Here is an 18,260-nt window from a genome sequence, read left to right as displayed (position 1 = left end):
TTAAAAATAGGTTAGCAAACACTATTTGAATATATTACTCAAAGCACACTACTGTCCACTTTTAAATGTGACTCACAGGGGGCAGAGCCAGGAGAAGAGGCACCAGCCCTGAGTGGGTAAAAACCTCCTAGGTGGGAAAGGTGCACAATGGGCAGGGCTGCACTCGGAGCTCCTTGGTGGAGGTCCTCCTGCAGAAGGGGCTGAGCTGCGGGATGCTGTTAATAGACTGAAAGATGTCAGGGAAGCTGAGATGAAGCAGCACTGCTTGCTCCAAACCCAAACTGTGCAGGGGCCTCAAGCGTCCACTGTAGTTTTTGGAGGAAAGAAGGAGGCCGTTAAGCCAGGAAGCTGGGAATTAGTGACAAACCAATAAAAAAAGGAGGAAAAGGACAATTAAAAGCAAGGGGCTTCCTCCTAAATCTATTGTCCCAACCCAGAACCACACTGCTGTCCTGCAGGGGACTAACGAGGAAATGCACTCGCAGCATGAACAACCGACTGGTGCACTGGGAAAGAAGATCTCTACTGGTGCTGCCAGGAAAAAGCAGCTGATTGTAGTAGTAGGGGACTCTACTTTCAAAGGCACAGAGGCACCCATCTGCTGGCCTGACCCAATCTCAAGGGAGGTGTGTTGCCTACCAGAGGCACGGATCAGGGATGTGGCAGAAAGGCTGCCTGCTCTAGTAAGTCCCACGGACTATTACCCACTTCTAGTGATCCATGTGGGTGCCAGGGATATAGATAGTAGTAGCCTGGGGAACATAAAGAAGGACTACAGAGCCCTGGGAGAGGTGGTTAGGGGCTCTGGACCTCAGTCTTTTCATCAATTCTCCAGGATACAGGGGAGGACCCAAAAAAAGCTAGGAGGATTAGCCAGGTTAATAAATGGTTAAAAGGGTGGTGTCATAGTCAGGGGTTTGGGTGTCTTGAATATGGGACCCAAGTTTGTAGGCCAGGTCTAGCAGGGGCTGCTGGAGCTGCTGTTTGGTAGGAGGCTTGGCAGACTTATCAAGGATGCTTTAAACTAGATATGTTAGGGGAAGGGGGGCATCATTCCATCCCAACACACCCAGTCAGTTGCCAGCACCTATAATAAATGCTTGGAGCAATGTGGAGATATTCCAGCTGCTCCAGTCAATGAATCAGCTTCGTTTGGAGCTCAGCTCAGATACCCCTATACAAATGGGGAACAAACATATAGCATGGGGAACAAACAAGAAGAATTAGAGATGGGTGCATGTCTGTGAGGGTATGATATAATATGCACCACAGAAACCTGGTGGGATGGCTCCTATGACTGGAGTGTTGGAATGGAAGGTTAGAGACTCTTCAGAAAAGACAGGCCTGTCAGACGGGGATGAGATTATTAAGGTCATTTTACAAGTATGGGGCTTAGGAATACTGAGATTAATGCCTTCCCAAGGCTTGCAGAATGAGTAAGATGCATGCCAACAAGTGTAGGCATTGATAGAGGTCTGTATTTGGGCTAGTTATCCTTGGCTACCTTCATAACCAACAGGCATGTCCAAGACCTGATGCATCTTGTGCAATGGAGATGTCAGCAGCTGGATCAGAATAATGAAGTGTTTTAAGTGTCCATTTCTGTCCACTGACTTTTGAGGCAGCAAAGAACAAGCAGCTCAGGTGCACTCATCTGCACTGAAGCAATCTGAAGCCAGAGAAGATAAATCCCACTACAGCACCTAGAAATATAACCTAGAAAAGTTGTATTTAAACAAATATACTCTAGATCTCTTGATGCAAAGCTGGCAACACAAAACTTCCCATCGCATTACAAGAGCCTTAAAAGAGTAGATAAATATCCTTTAATGGTATAGCAGAATTGCATACTGGAGTTGACTTGTGTTCTAAAACAAAAGCATCTCAGTCCTCACTTTTCCTTCTCCTCTCCCAGCTCCCTGCTATCATCAACACAATTTTATGAGGAAATATGCTTAAAAAAAAGAACTCAATTCATTGTTTGTACTGTGGGTCTTGCACAGTAGCTTCTTACACGTCACCTAAGCAACAACAAAACCTACCCAGAGTAAATGTAAAGTATCTTTGGAACCCAGCTGCACATGGCCCTGAGCATCCTCCTCTGAAGATGTCTCTGCTTTGAGCAGGAAGCTGGCTTAGATGAGCCTCACAGCTCCCTTTTCACCCATATCATGTTATGATTCTGTATTAATAATCCAAATGTGTCCAGAATTACAAATATCTCTGAAAATATTTTAATGTAAGCAACTTCACATTTATTAAGGAATTCATATAATAATAAAAGACAGGAAAATAACTAGAATTACTTCTCTCTTACCAGGTTGAGTATTTTGATAGGTAGGTTCTCAAGGCCACTGATTGCAACAAGTCTGTTGTGTGACAAACTAAGGTGAGTCAGACTGTGACACTTCCCCAGTCCTTGTAACTCCTCTATGTTATTAACTACACAGAGGTTTTTGCAGTTAAGGAAAAGAACTGAACACAAACCCTTAGCAATGAGTTGCTAAATTAGCCAATGGAGCTGAATTTTATGGTGTGGGGAGCTGGACATCAAATGCTTCATGATAAGGAGTTTTAAATCCCAGTTACTCACACCTACCCCTATTCTGGAATTTACTGCCTCCACGTTTGACTGACACAGCTTTTGGTAGGGCAGCAGGACAAGTGACACAAATCAAGATAGAAATATCCTTCCTCTCCTTTTAGAGAGGTTCTGACCTCTGATTGTTTCTGTGACCTGGTTTACTATGCAGTCCTTCAAGGTGGCATAACCAGGCTGATGGCAAATCGAGTAATGAAAATGAGGGAACAGGAGTTTAGGGAAGAAACTACTGCCAACATCTTGAAAATCATGCTGTAAATCTCTGGTCTTCTTACCAGATGCGCATATGCTGGCTAAAACATAGGAGTATTTATCATAGAATGGTTTGGGTTGGAAGGAGCCTTAAAGCTCATCCAGCTCTAACCCCCTGCCACAGGCAGGGACACCTTCCACTTGAGCAGCTTGCTCCAAGCCCCTGTGTCCAACCTGGCCTTGAACACTGCCAGGGATGGGGCATCCATCTGAGGAAGAAAAGTTTGGGTGTGGAAAAACTGTTAAGCCATAAACATCAATATAAGGCAGCAAATTTCTTAGCTCTAAAAACTAATACGATCAGGTTTAGTCTTTTAATGACTTACTATAGTGCTTTGTCAGCTGTTACTGCCAAAGCTGTCTCCTTCCCTGGTTTGGGGCAGTTTCCTCCTTAAATACTCATTTATAAACCTGTCAGGTGTGCTTGTGCATGCACTTATCAGAAAAAAAGTTGCAATGACCTTACCATCTGCATCATAATTTACTCAAAGGTGTTAAGAAATGCTTAGTTACTGTCAACAAGGAATGCCTGCCAAACAGCTCTGCTACTGCATGATATTTAATATAGTATTTTCAGTTAGGATTTCAACGAACAGCTTGTTTTGTCTGCCATGTCTTCAGTGAGAAGTGCTTGACATGGGTTAGGAACAGTGCCACTTTGCTATTCTAAATCCTGCACTTCTAAATCCCATGCTCGTTTTCCACTCTTTCAGAGGCTCCTGTTGCAACTGTATTCCTGAAACAAGTTTTCCTCCCCATTGCAAATGAAGAAATGGAAGACAGCACACTGCTGCACTGAAAAAATACTGCTTCAGATGCACAATACACATCTCTGATCTTTCTTCCCTTTTCAGTTTGCCATGTGGATTTAGCTCTGAGGGAAAATTAGAATTGCAAAGGGATAGTGAGTCAATGCCATTTGCTGACAAGAATCCTGTCACCTGCACACCTTCTAAAACGTGTGAATAATGTAACCTGGGCGCCCTGCACGCGCTTTATCTGCTCCTACATGAAAAAGACATTGTATTAATATCGTTTGGGAATGGGATAAGAGACAGAGAAAAAACTGCCACAGCTTCTGTCTTTTCTCTTTCACGGAGTGGAAAAGCAAGATACAATTCCTGGAGCAAAGAGGAAAGGCTCACAAGCTCTCAAGAAGCAATTTGAAGCGATACAGCGCGTCAACATGAAACTCCAGATGAATTTTCAGGAGAACCTTTAGGAAGACCAAGAGTGCTATGGAAAACGAAGCCATGAAGAAACTTAATGTCCAGGTTCATGTTTATCTGATTTCTGGCACAACAGTGTTTCGAAGCCCACAAAGTGGGTACCACAGTGGGGACAGTGGGGAGCAGAACACCTTCGTTCTGTGTACTTCTCTCAGTGCATCCAGGAAGGTTTTCCTTTCTTAAGGATTCTATTCATTGTCACTAAATGGTCTTGTTCTCCAGAGAGCCTCTATAGTCCCTGTGTATTAGCTATGTTTAAGATTAAACAACATACACATTTTCATTTAGGGGAGCTTAGTCTTCCAAGCTGATTTCCTATTAACCTTTAGTACATAAAGATACTGGAATTATATATTATGTCTGCCATGCAAACACAGTGTGACATGTCACTGTTTCAGCTCTACATGATGCAGTGGAAGGTTTTTGTGTTCCTCTAGTGTACTAAATCCTTAACATGTATACACAAATACTTTAAAACCCATGCATGCCCAAGTAAATTAAGATCAGTATCACCACCAGTGTTTAATCTTTCTTCTAAAGACAAAACTAACATGAAGAAAAAGGTATAAATGTGAAGCAAGTTCAGAAAACAAACAAGCAACTTTTCTCCCATTAGAGTTTCCATAAAGGATACAATCCAGGAAGAGTTTAGTGAGTGACTCGTATGCTGACAAGTTTTCCATTTTAGGTATTTGATTGTATGAGAAATCGACTACCTAAAGGAAAAAAGAGAAAGAAAGTTAATTTTATTGCAACAGCACATAGAGGTGTTTTGTAAAACAAAATGGCTTTTACATTAAACTTGTGATCAAGGGCATGGAAGATCATTTATATTAATTCAGGGAGAGGGGCCTTGGACAAGGGCCCATAGGGACAGGCCAAGGGGAATGGCTTTAACCTGCCAGAGGGGAGACTGAGATGAGCTCTTAGGCAGAAGCTCTTGCCTGTGAGGGTGCTGAGGCGCTGGCACAGGGTGCCCAGAGAAGCTGTGGCTGCCCCATCCCTGGCAGTGTTCAAGGCCAGGCTGGACACAGGGGCTTGGAGCAAGCTGCTCCAGTGGAAGGTGTCCCTGCCCATGGCAGGGCTTGGAGCTGGAGGAGCTTTAAGGTCCCTTCCAACCCAAACCATTCTGGGATTAAAACTGGGATATAAAGAGAAAGGTTCTTTTTTTATGACACACAGAATTCACATTTTGAGAACTTCCAATACTATACTTTGTTCCAACAACATTATCATTAATGGTCCTGTAATTATCCAGACATACTAAAAAACTAACAGAGGAGACAGAGGAATATATGGAGTTTGTATTTCAAAATACCCTCTTGCTTTTAACAATCCAGTGGGCTACAAGAGACCTACAGCAAAGGGAAGACTCCCACACAGCTACAATTCAAGCACATAGAAATCATAGAATCATAGAACAGTTAGGGTTGGAAAGGACCTTAAGATCATCAAGTTCCAACCCCCTGCCATGGGCAGGGACACCTCACACTAAAACCATCTCACCCAAGGCTCTGTCCAACCTGGTCTTGAACACTGCCAGGGATGGAGCATTCACAACTTCCTTGGGCAACCTGTTCCAGTGCCTCACCACCCTCACAGTAAAGAACTTCCTCCTTAGATCCAGTCTAAACTTCCCCTGTTTCAGTTTGAACCCACTACCCCTTGTCCCCCTGGTACAATATGATTGGCACCAGTCAATTTGAAGGACAGGAATCAATCTCACTAAAGGTCTGATGAATTCAAGAAGGAGTCAAAAATTCTGGCTGTATTTACCTCCAGCTAGAACAGTTGGTTTTACAATACAACTTCCCATGGCATGCAAAGGTTCAGAGCGTGAGGGAAAGCAAGAGCCTGAAATGTCCAGCATGAAATACCCAAAGACTTGGAAAAAGCTATTAAAATGTCAAATGAGGTAAGAAAGAACAAGGAAGGCATAAAAATTCACTTTTGCGTATGTCCAAATACAATGTCTAAGTTAGATTTAGAAACGGGATAAATTTAAACCTACAAAATGCATATTTGGCAACTTACCTTGAGATTTTTAGGTGGTTTAAAACCAAAATACGTAGTCAATTCATTGTTGGAAGCATTCAGTTCTAGTAAGTAAGGCATGTAACTGACACAAGAAAGATCTAGTAACAAAACAAAAGGTCAAATCCTTTACTTGAATGCATAGGTAAATGCAGAGGTCATCATGTCAAAAAGGGATAGTTATGTCTAAAAGCAATCAAAAATGAATTTGTACTTACACATTCAGAAAGGGATGTTTAAAGTGCAGATATACTAACACCTTCTACTAGAAAAAAAGACAGTTTCTAAACCATAGAGAATAAATATTCAAATTCTACATTAAATTTCCATTATGTCAACTGATTTATCTATAAACCAGAAGACAGTTTTATATGCCAGCTACCTCTGGAATGACACAGAAACAACCTCTGTCCTAAGTTAGTAATCACTGGAGAAAAGTATTTCGCTACTGAAATACTAAATGACCAGTTGCTATGGAAAAGTCCCTGCTCTGGTCAGACCCAGCCTTCTCAGACAAGCTGTAAGTAAAATGAACATGGAGACTTGCTGCCTCACAAAACTGCTGCTATTCTTGGACTCCAGCACCCCAAGTGAAATGAACATGAAAGAAATACTGCAACAGGTTGCCCATCACAGCTTATTCCTTTTGGTGTTAAATGAGTTGAGGAGTATGAGGGAAGAGGGAAGGAGCAGGAGATGGAGTTCATCCCAGTCTCTATTTACTGCCTTTCTAAATCATTTTTCACATCTTATCACTAACAGGAAACCTTGACAAAGGAAAGCCCAAGGCTGGGAAACCTGTTCCAGGCATAACTTTAAATATTATGATGTCTGCACATGTAAAATCTCAACCTTAACCTTGTATTGACATGCTTGCTTGCATTTTATCTTTGGATAATAAACTGGACAATAATCTCCATGTTCTCACTGATAAACATATGCTGCCACAGCTGCCTGAATGGTCCATACATCACTCTCAAGAATATCTAGCCATGGCCTCATTCTATAGACCTGGAGTAGTTACACCATTAAAATGAAGACCAGGCTTTGTGATACTAAAGCTACATGGTAGAGTGCATTTCTCATCTTACATGATTTCACAAGCCAAGAATTTACTAGCGTATTTACTACATACCATTAATTTTATTAGATGAAAGTTCCAGCTTCTGCAGGTGAATGTATCTGGAGAGAATGCTAATGTCACTTAACTCACGACCCTGGAAAGATAAAGAAAGGGACTTTAATAACTGGCTGTATAACTTCAGCTGCTCTCCCAAGATACACACAGTAGCAGGAGACATTGAAGAGGTGCTTCAAGGTCCCTCTGGCTGGATGTGTCAGAACAGGGTGGCGTATACAGAAAGTGATGTTAGAATGGTGAAAATGTCAAGAGATGACTTTAAAACACAACCAGGAGAGATATCTGCAGCCAGGAACAATGCTAGCAAAACAATCTGTGTAGAAAAGGGAGCAGCAGCATCAAGTAAGCTTTAAGAGACACAACCATTGACCCATTTCTGAAGGAGCAATGGATGCAGCATTCTCAGGTGTTTTACATGCTCCTGTATTATTTTCCTCCAGCTGACTGAAGCAGGAAGAAGTATTTTCACACCTGAAGACTGGGTAAGGAAGAATCTTACTGCTGTTGGTACTAAGTGCCAAAAGACTGCTGATATACAGCTGTTAGCAGGAGCCATGCTGTGTCTTGTCAGAAGTCCCATGTATGCAAAGCAGCGTTGACAGAGACAAAAACCTGCCTCTTGAAGGGTTGTTTTTCTTACTAGACCAACTATTTGCTGTTAAAAAGAGGAAATCTTTGAGCAGAGAAGCACTTTACTTTGATGGTCTTTGCTCATACTTACTGAAAGCGACAGGTTAAGATAGACGTATTCAATACCAGTGGCTGAGCGCCCCAGCTCGTGGAGTCCCTCAGCCACGATGTCTTCATCCAACACTCCCTCAAGCTGACCCTATAAAGTAGCAGAAATGGGAAAGGAATGGATTAAGGGGGGGATTTATGAAATGGAATTCCCCACAAAAGGGGCTGTTTGGGTTGCAACTGGGAATGGAGTTTCATAACAAAGTCCTCTTAACACTGCTTTCAGGGCTCCATCACCCTACTAAGGCACTACACAACATTTAACACAGCCTCAAACCAGATAAACGTGTCGTGTACTGCCTCCATACGTTTGAACAGGTTCAACAGGTTTCTGCGGGGTTATTTTTACCTTCTGATTTAAACGCACAGCTGTTTCCAGAGGTACTGAGCCATGAAACTCGCATTGCTCGGGGATGTTAACATCTCAGCAAATCAGCTCTAACATAACCCCAGCGCTGCGCCCCAATATGCACCTTATGGGAAGCCGTTTCAATTGGTTCAGCATGAGCAGCTAGCGCTGCCCTTCAGAGAGCAGTCCTTGCCAAAGAGGGCACTTGACAGATGGCACTAATGAAGCACTGCGTGGGTTTAACAAGAGAATAAGCCAATGGGTTGTAAAATCCCTGCAAGCTTGGCGAAGTCGCACAATTGCTAACCCAGGGACCACGATAAAGAGTGTTTCAAACGGTAATCATCTGAACTGTAGCACCTATATGCTCTAGCGATGGAGACTACAGATGTGTTCCTACTAGGCAAACACACAAGGTCTTAATGCTGTGGCAGTGGACGCTGTTAAGCCCAGCAGAGCAGAGAGAAAGAATTCATTTGGATCCAGGGGTTTATTTAGTCTCAGGACTGGGCGTATAAACAAGAAAGGCATTTAATCTGGCCATTCATATGCCAGTTTACCCTTAGTCTTAATACAGCAAAAGAGGAGAGGGGCAATCCAGAGCTATTCTGGATACTAAGGGAATAAAATAAACCCTAAAAAAGGCAGAAATTAGAGGTGATGGGAAGAGACCAAACCAACCTTTCCCCTCTTTGGGGAAAGGAGAAATCACTACCTGGTGCTCCCATCAACATCCCCTTCTTTCCCTCGTAACAACACTGAGTGATGAGGAGGGAAAGGGTTGTTCCCTCACGAGCACACCCCTCCCCTAACAGCTGGGAAGCACTGAGCTGAACCTCTGTGTGCTGGGACTCCTCTTCCTTTCCATCCTCCTCCTGCTTGTCCTCTGGGTGAGGCAGGCTGGGCCGCGGCTGCTGCAGGCTGGGCCTGTCCTGGGGCTGCTGGGGCTGCGGTGGCTGAGGAGGAGGAGGAGGAAGCCGCTCATGGAGGCTGCCGCCTCCTCGTTTCTCTTTACCCCCAGCCATGAGCTGTGATGAGGGCGCAGAGGGAGCTGCCCTATTGACGCTTCGCCCTGAACGACCACTCCATCACCCCTCCCTGCAGGCCGCCGCCATCTTGCTGCTCTCCCGTTGCCGTGGAGACAGGGGGCGGGCGATCGGCGCCAGCCAGCCAATAGAAAGGCGGCTGGCGGAGCGGTGCAGGATGGGAGTTGTAGTTCTCCTTGCAGCGCTCAAGGAGCCGCAAAGCATCTTGGGATTTGTAGTCCGCCTCACAGGCCACCTCAGCGGGCAGCGCATCCCGCTCACACAGCCGCGCTCCTTTCCTCCTCCTCCTCACTCTCCCACAGCAGGGGTAAGCGCGCGTTCACCTCCATCTGTGTGTTACAGATCAGGGTTGTCAGAAAAATAACCTTCAGGGCACTGTTATCCAGCTACAAAGCCCCAACACGGGCTCGGTCCAGGATGGGGGGGGGGGTGCTGCTCAATGGCACCGTGCAGACAGTCTGCAAACCTGGCTTCTCATCAGCTGTTTTAGTCACAGGCCAGCCCTGGTCTTCCTGGGAGGACTGGTAACACTGATCATTTATACTGGGAATCACAGCCGTCCTCTGGGGTGTGGGGCTGGGGCTGTTTGAAAGGGTGAAGTAACGTGTTCCCTGAGAAAAAAGTACAATTTCAGAACTGGTGGGGGAAAAAATCTACACAATTTTGCCGGAAACATTTGGGAAATAGTGATATGTGGATAGACCACAACTCGTTAAAGTTGTAACGTAGGTATGCTTTATTCAGCGCTGAGGGGCATGGGGGATCACTCCTCCAAAGGCATGCACACCTCAGCGTCGTTTCCTCTTTACATTTATCCTCTAAAGTTATACATATGCATAAGGTTGCACAACACGCCTATACATATTCATGTCCTATCCCCGCTTCGCATTACGATGAGCTAAAAGGTCCTTTGCGCTTGCGCAGGGCCTCCTGGTGGTCGTGGGCGAGGGTCTCAAGATGAAGTAAATGAGTCTTCCTCGAGCCTGGACTTTTCACCTCTGGTCGTTACGCATGCTCCCTCGAGGCTTGGTCATCGTCCATAGCACAGAGCCAATTCCAGCAGGCCTGGGTGTCCACCGGACAGGAACCAAGTCACAATCCCTACCTCTTAACAACAGCCACGTCCTTACACCTTGTTCTAGCGTACACAGCAAGTACGGTAAACATGGACAAGCAGTAACATGTTAAGCAAGCATCTTGACCTACCCCCTTGTACATTGCGAATAGGATAAGAATAAGCAAGCAGTAACACTGTTAAGCAAGCAGTTTGACCTACCACCCCTGTACATTGGTTAACCCTTCACATCAATAGAGATCACAGTGGGAAAAGTAAATTCACAGCTTTTGAAGCAGCTTTGCTTGTCCTGGGCTTTCTTTTATCATCACAGAAGCCTGACTGCTTCCACAGCTTGGCTTATGGGGTGAGTGGATCATGTTGGTGCATCATCTGGGGTGAGCTCAACTGGCATAGAAGTTTTCATACCGTGCTTCCCACATCCTAAAACACAGGGCAGTTAGTTCACCCCCTGCAGGAGGTGGGGCACTTTTTACACCTCTGAGTTGTAGAAACATCAATGTTTAGCTGAGTCTCATTCAAAGAGCCCTTAAAGGGCTTCGAGACAGCCACAAGCTGGGTGAACTTTGTGTTGTGGAAAAGCAATGAGGGTTTAGGAAGAAATAACCTGTAGAGGACCTTTTACTCCAGATCACAACCTTGGCTGAGTGTCACCCTGCAGCCACACAAGGAGGAGCACCCTGCCTACTGAGCCAGGTTGCTACTGGAGCCAGAAACACCTACAGCAGCAGAGCCCTACTGGGACCTGATGCTGCTCCCATTGCTTTCCTATCACTCAGCTAATGGCAGTTGGAGTCTCAGAGCAGAGACCAGGAGTGATCTGGAGCCTTGTGATTGCTCTGGAGGCCCCATCGTCTGTGCTGGGTGGCAATGACAGCCACCAAGTGCAGATAATGCCTGGCACAACCCAGGTTTGGGGGGAGTATGGGGTGTGTGGTAGGACAGAGAACACCACAGCAGCCCATGCAAAGCACAGTAGTAACACTGGGCTTAAATCCCTTATATACATACATACTTTTTCTGTCCAGTGCTCTGTCTCTGCAACCTGAAAGCCAGCCAAATACCTCACCATTCCCCAGATTCCACCCAGGAATCAAATGAGAGGTGGGCAGATGGGTGGTGTGAAGGCAGCTGAGATGCTCAGATACAGTAGGCTTACAGGAAGATACTTGTCTGAGCTCCAAGCTCTCCGAGAGGCAAAGGTCACACATAATCAAATTAATAGCTAGCTGGGCAACTTGTCCATGTAAGATGGGGCTGGAGACTTCATGGGAACAGATGATAGGAAAAGGGCAGAACCAAATCCAGTTTACATAGACTGCCACTGAGCTTGGAGCAGAGCCAGCAGGACTAATGAGTTCTCAGCATGGAAGTGTCCCACAGCTTATTTCCTACCATCTGGAAAATGCCTGTCCTTCCACTGGGATTTGTGATGATTCAGACAGGAGAAGGGATTATTAAAACCTCAGGAACACACTTGTCCTCCCTCCCCATCTCTCCACAAACCCCATCTGTTTGGCTTGGCACTGCAGGGACTGGCTGCTTGATCATGCACTCTGAGATGAAATAGCTCCTTTAAGACCCCTCTCCACAGGGGACGGCAACAAGGGTGAAAATAGGATCATGTGCTTTGGGCTGGAGAAAGATTGTTCGTGAATGGGGCTGTTAAGAAATGAAGCAGATGCCTGGGTGGTGATGTCAGTTTTGGTAGATGAAGAAAACAGTTCGGGTGGTGGGAAACGTCACCCCAGACCTCCTTCACAGAATGGTTTGGATCGGAAGGGACCTTAAAGATCACCCAGTTCCAACCCCTGCCACGGGCAGGGACACCTTCCACTAGAGCAGCTTGCTCCAAGCCCCTGTGTCCAACCTGGCCTTGAACACTGCCAGGGATGGGGCAGCCACAGCTTCTCTGGGCACCCTGTGCCAGCGCCTCAGCACCCTCACAGGGAAGAGCTTCTGCCTAAGAGCTCATCTCAGTCTCCCCTCTGGCAGCTTAAAGCCATTCCCCTTGGCCTGGCCCTACAGGCCCTTGTCCCAAGCCCCTCTCCAGCTTTCCTGCAGCCCCTTTAGGCACTGGAGCTGCTCTAAGGTCTCCCCTTCAGGAGCCTTCTCTTCTCCAGGCTGACCCAGCCCAGCTCTCTCAGCCTGGTTCCAGAGCAGAGCTGCTCCAGCCCTCGCAGCATCTCCATGGCCTCCTCTGCACTTGCTCCAGCAGCTCCCCGTCCCTCTTGTGCTGCTGCCCCAGAGCTCGATGCAGACCACTCGTACTTAACCTTTCCCTCCTCTATGTGTCAGGGATGAGCCCTTCATGGGAGCTGGGGGCTGTGTACCCATTTTGGCATCCTCCCATCCAACCCCTCTGCATTCAGAAACATGGATTCTCTTAATCCACTGAAGGGAGGGTGGCACAAGGGGTTGGCTCTGTTTGCCCAGAGTTTTTGGGGTAATCTGCTCACATTTAAGGAATCATTAAAAACACAGGAGCCGCTCAAGGAGTGTCTTTCTTCTGTAATCAGCTGGGCAAGAGCTAATCATGCAGATGAGGGACTTTTACAGCTCCCCTAAATGCCTGGGCTTCTCTTTGGAGTGATTAATGAGTCACAGCTCAGTGTGCAGGCCCACTTATTCACAGCCTCATCTGACACCTTCCTGCTCTTCATGGGAGAAGGGGGATTTCTGGATCCACCAAGGAGAGAGAAATCTTCTAGGCCAATGTCCTACCAGGGGAAGGAGAACAGCTCCCTGTTAGACGGGGTGGGGGACAAGACAAAGGCAACTCACATCACGGCTGGCACATCCCAGTGGAGATCAGTAGTTTGAGGTAGGCTCCATCCCCAAACCATGCCTAGAAGAGCCCTCACTGCACTCGGTTTCTCAAGCTGAAAGCTTAAAGGAGGGTGTGGAGTAGCTCAGGCAGGTGAGAAGTGATTCCAGGTGTGCTAATGAAGGAAAACTCCTTAATTTGGTGTTCCATCATTACCAAAGAGGTTGCTGTGGCACAGAGGGTGAGCCATGGCTCCCCAGACATTCAGTCTCATGTTGCATTTCAAACGGTGTTTGGCCATGGTGTGTAACTGTTCCCCACGTTCTCCTGGCTCTGGAACTGCAAGCACTGAACTGAGCATTCCAAAACCCCACAGCAGAACGGAAGCTCTAAATCAGCAGCTATGATCCTAATAAAACCTTCCCCTATTGACAGAGGGAGCATTTCATACTCAGAAGTGTTAACTGCAAACGCTGGCCTTAAATACATTGATTTACTGTTCAATTCCTAATACAATTGGGTCCCCCATATAGGCCACATGCAAAGGAGATTTACAGCACCTTGATTTACAGCAAATTCAGTGGTTGACCAAGAAGCACCAAGCAACAAAATGACCCAGCTGGATGGGGGGGAGGAGGAAAAGCAAACCTGAAGTGCTGCCTTGGTGCTCCCTAGTAGGAAGAGAAGCAAGGTGTAAAGCAGGCAGCTTCGATGCCGCTCAAACCATGCTCAATGCAGCTTTGCAGGTCCTGGCTTTAATGTGATGGAGCAGAGGTGTCTGTTTGACACCTTCCCGTCAGCTTAGTCCTGTGGCTGTGTTCTTGGTACTCAGCCTGCTGGGAGCATGGCCAAAGCCCTTCAATCACTTCCCTGCAGCCAGGGCCTTGGGTTTATTCATTTATCCTTGATCTTCTTGTGTTTCTCGCTGTGCTTCCCTGAGCTTTTCCACTGCATAGAAGGGGGGGTGTGTCACACCTTCCACATGGAGAAAGCCCCATGTGGGGACAGCTGCCAGCACCCAGCATGAGCAAAGCAACAGGCTTGAAAGTCTCAAATGAGGGAGCAGAGGGGCTTGGGAAGCTCAGGTTTCCCTCTCTCTTATTAGCTTCCCATCTTCCTCACAGTCTGAGCCTGCTGGGGACTTTGCCCGTGAGGACAAGGTGGCTGCAGATCCCTGCTCCTAACGTCTGTCCCAGCCTGGAGATGAGAACTTCCTTCCTTCAGCCCAACACCTTGTCTGCCCCCAATCCTTGTACCCCAGAAAGTCCCCTCTCCTCTGGTCCCTTGCTGGCGGTGGTGGGATGTGCCACCACGTAAGGGACAAACAAGGCACTGCGGGGGATCAGATGTGACCTGAAGACTGTCCCTTAGCATGGGGGGACAAAGATTCTGCTTCATCAGAAGCACTATAGGTACCATGAGAGAGCGGATGCCTGTTATCACAGAGCTGATGGGGGGACTTCACCAGGAGTGAGAGCGGTAGCTTTGCCTCAGCTGGATGCCAGAGGCACGAAAGATAACCATGACATTAATCACCACAGGCCTTTGGAAGTGCTCAGCACCAGGGTCAGGAGTCAAGCTGCTTTCTGTGTCTCTCTTTCCCAGCCCTGCTTGCACCCCTCCAATTGCCAGAGCCACAGTGATGGCTGGGTGCCACCAGATGAGCACACTGAGCTCTAGCAGTGAAGGCAGTGATTGTGCCAAATACATCCCATGCTGCATCTCAGTGAAGGAAATTACAAACACTGAAGTCCAAGGCCCTAACAGTCCAATTTTCTCCACTGATTGCCACTGTGCCTAAGCCTCACAGAGTAAATAATGAACACCGCCGCAATGAACCTCCCAATAAATCGCTCCTGATGAATTTCACCCAGGTCATCCCAAAGCAAATGTAATGATTAGATGCTGTCTGCAGCTGCCTAATTTTGCCCTGGTTCAGTTGTTAGAGCCAATCAGCAAAGGAAAGAACAGAAAATAAAGTAAAATGCCTCATTTCTGAGCACGCTCCTTGTTCGCTGTGAAGAGCTGAAACACGAACTGCAGGACACAGCTTCAGCAGGGGGAAGTACACCAGGGACCATGGCCTGGAGAGCAACATTCGGCTTCCTTGCATCCTAGCTTCCTTCTGAGTTTAGCATCCATCACCGCTGTTGGGAGTACAAACTCTTCAGGGCAGAGCATCCCCTGCTATGCACATGCACGGCAGCGCACATCCAGCCTTGCCCGAGGCTCAGGTTGCTACCGTGATGTAATTGATGTGGGTCAATGGGTATTTAAAGTGCAGCAGGATGAATCCTTGGATAATACATTCCTGAAATGAGAGCAGAGTCAGCTCTGTGTGCAGTGATGGACGGGGCTTGTGTATCATAGGATGTTCCGCTATGGGAATTCATCCCGAGCACTAAAGATCAGGGCATTAAGTGGTCATCTGTGTGACTTGTTCATGTCTCAGCTCAGGAAAATGACTTATTTTCCCCACCAAAAAAAGCTCCCCACTTGTCTAACTGCGATAGAATTGGCATTCCTGCAATGCTGATTTCCTCTTGGCAACTCTCCCCTGCTCCCTGTCTGGGTGCCCTCCCCCTTTATTGCCATCTACCACATTCAAGCAGAAATTTGCAATTATGACTCATGCTAATAGAGTAAAAACTCAGCCAAGGAAAGGCAGAAAGAGAGACTCAGGGGGACAACTCCTCCGCTAAGCTTTCCAGCCACTGCTGGCTCTGAATGGCTGCACTCATCACATGTATGGGGTTGGGGGGATTCACACTATGAGACCCCTGGGGACCTGCCTATCTATCTATCTATCTATCTATCTATCTATCTATCTATCTATCTATCTATCTATCTATCTATCTATCTATCTATCTATCTATCTATCTATCTATTTATTTATCTATCTATCTATCTATCTATCTATCTATCTATCTATCTATCTATCTATCTATCTATCTATCTATCTATCATCATCTATCTATCTATGTATCGATGTATCTATCAACCAGTTTGGGAAAATCCACACTATGAGATCCCTGGGGGGCCTATCTATCTATCTATCTATCTATGGAGACATTTATCTGTCTATAGGTCTATCTATAGTCTATCTGTCCATCTGTCTATTCACCTGTGTATCTCTCCATCAATCTATCAACCTATCTATCCATAGGTCTATCTATAGTGAATCTGTCCATCTGTCTATTCATCTGTGTATCTCTCCATCAATCTATCTATCAACCTATCTATAGTCTATCTGTCCATCTGTCTATTCACCTATCTATCCATCTATGTATCTATCAATCTATTGATCCATCTATTGATGTATCTATCAATCCATCTATTTGTCTATTGTCTATGTATCTACCTACCTACCTACCTATGCATGTGTGTGTACATACATACCTCTGCCAGACAGGCAGGTTTATATCATTCTTAATCAGGAGGATGTCAAGAGGGATGAGGCACTCAGGAGAGGATGAGCTGGTGACAGATACACAACTTTGAAAGGAGCCAGAGCAATTTGCTTCTCTTTCCACTTCTGATATTGTGCCTGCTGCACAATAGTGTGATAATTAAAACCCACTAAAGATTATGAGGCTGTAAAGAGGAAACTGTGAAACTCTCATGAACTTTTACAGCCCCCATGAAAGTGTTTCAGTTTTTGGTCTGGAGAAGTATTTCCTTGTCTCTTTAAACACCAAAGGGCCACATCCAGGGAATGATTTCTCTCTGGTGGAGCTGACAGCATTTCATGTTTCATTACAAAACAAAACCTCCAGGCTTTGCCCATAAACTGTTGTGTCCTGCAGGGTCATGTCAAGGCTGCGAAACTGCTTGTAGACAAGAACTGGTGCAGAGAACACAACCAGAGGTGTTATCTGCTGCCTTGTGAGAAGGCACTAGGCTGAGGATTGGGTCTCTCCTTCAGGGAAGAAATGGGGTATGTTGCACTGTGCATAGCTCAGATCCAAGATAAAGGGGGTTCCTTGGTCTTAGCACAGTTTGCAACACCCTCATGTGGTTTGTTCCCCTTGGGAAACCACCTTCCACTGTGAATGTGTTACAAATGTCCCATCTGGAATGGTTTTCCTAGGGAAGCTGTGGCTGCCCCATCCCTGGCAGTGTTCAAGGGCAGGTTGGACACAGGGGCTTGGAACAAGCTGCTCTAGTGGAAGGTGCCCCTGCCCGTGGCAGGGGTTGGAACTGGAGGAGCTTTAAGGTCCCTTCCAGCCCAGATTGTTCTATGACTCTGTGATCATAGCAGCCTTCCAGTATCTGAAGGGGGCCTATAGGGATGCTGCGGAGGGACTCTTCATTAGGGACTGTAGCGATAGGACAAGGGGTAACGGGTTCAAACTGAAACAGGGGAAGTTTAGATTGGATCTAAGGAGGAAATTCTTTCCTGTTAGGGTGGTGAGGCACTGGAATGGGTTGCCCAGGGAGGTTGTGAATGCTCCATCCCTGGCAGTGTTCAAGACCAAGCTGGATGAAGCCTTGGGTGAGATGGTTTAGTGTGAGGTGTCCCTGCCTGTGGCAGGGGGGTTGGAACTGGATGATCTTAAGGTCCTTTCCAACCCTAACTATTACATGATTCTATGATTTTATGATCTGTGTTACTGGGTTCTACAGGTTGGGGGGGATGGTGAAATAGTAACTAGACAACATGCTGGAGAAAGGAGAAGTAAATCCTTACAAGCAGTGTCAGTGTTTCCCAAGGGCTGGCACTCTCAGGAGACATGTGCTTCAGTTGAATCTATAAGAACTGATAAACTCAGGACAGCCAAAGCCTATCAAAGCTGCACTAGACCACGACAGCACATGAGAGCAGCAAGAAGGGACTGTGAGACTCGCTCCAAACCCAAGTGGCCAGTGGTTGCTCTATGGAGGTGTTGAGTACAGGATCACATAGACACCTGGGTGAGACAGGGTGCTCCAAGGGACCTTCCAAACACCTCTTTAGAAACCACTGGTGAACCAGTACTACCTTCTTCTTCTAACCACCTTTGTGGTTGGCCTCCCAGCTGGGGCAC

The 18,260-nt window shown here is 46.5% G+C and overlaps 1 protein-coding gene across 3 annotated transcripts in view; it reads right to left on the bottom strand.

Annotated features, from left to right (window-relative positions):
* The window catches only part of LRGUK (leucine rich repeats and guanylate kinase domain containing), a 54,318-nt gene extending 44,948 nt beyond the window's left edge, over positions 1 to 9,370 (bottom strand). For all 3 annotated transcript variants that reach the window (XM_057425609.1, XM_057425607.1, XM_057425608.1), the window contains exons 1-6: positions 9,182 to 9,370; positions 7,980 to 8,087; positions 7,253 to 7,334; positions 6,118 to 6,218; positions 4,718 to 4,799; positions 2,318 to 2,442 (exon numbers count right to left, since the gene is read on the bottom strand). In XM_057425609.1, the coding sequence (XP_057281592.1) occupies positions 2,318 to 2,442; positions 4,718 to 4,799; positions 6,118 to 6,218; positions 7,253 to 7,334; positions 7,980 to 8,087; positions 9,182 to 9,370 (687 nt within the window). The remainder of the gene's footprint in view (positions 1 to 2,317; positions 2,443 to 4,717; positions 4,800 to 6,117; positions 6,219 to 7,252; positions 7,335 to 7,979; positions 8,088 to 9,181) is intronic.
* Between the last annotated feature and the right edge of the window lie 8,890 nt (positions 9,371 to 18,260).

The sequence above is a fragment of the Pezoporus wallicus genome, unplaced genomic scaffold, assembly GCF_028554395.1.
Source record: "Pezoporus wallicus isolate ANWC-B61680 ecotype Strahan unplaced genomic scaffold, APGP_CSIRO_Pwel_v1 contig_4722, whole genome shotgun sequence".
NCBI classification, from domain to species: Eukaryota; Metazoa; Chordata; class Aves; order Psittaciformes; family Psittacidae; genus Pezoporus; species Pezoporus wallicus.
This window is presented reverse-complemented; position numbering and strand designations above follow the sequence as displayed.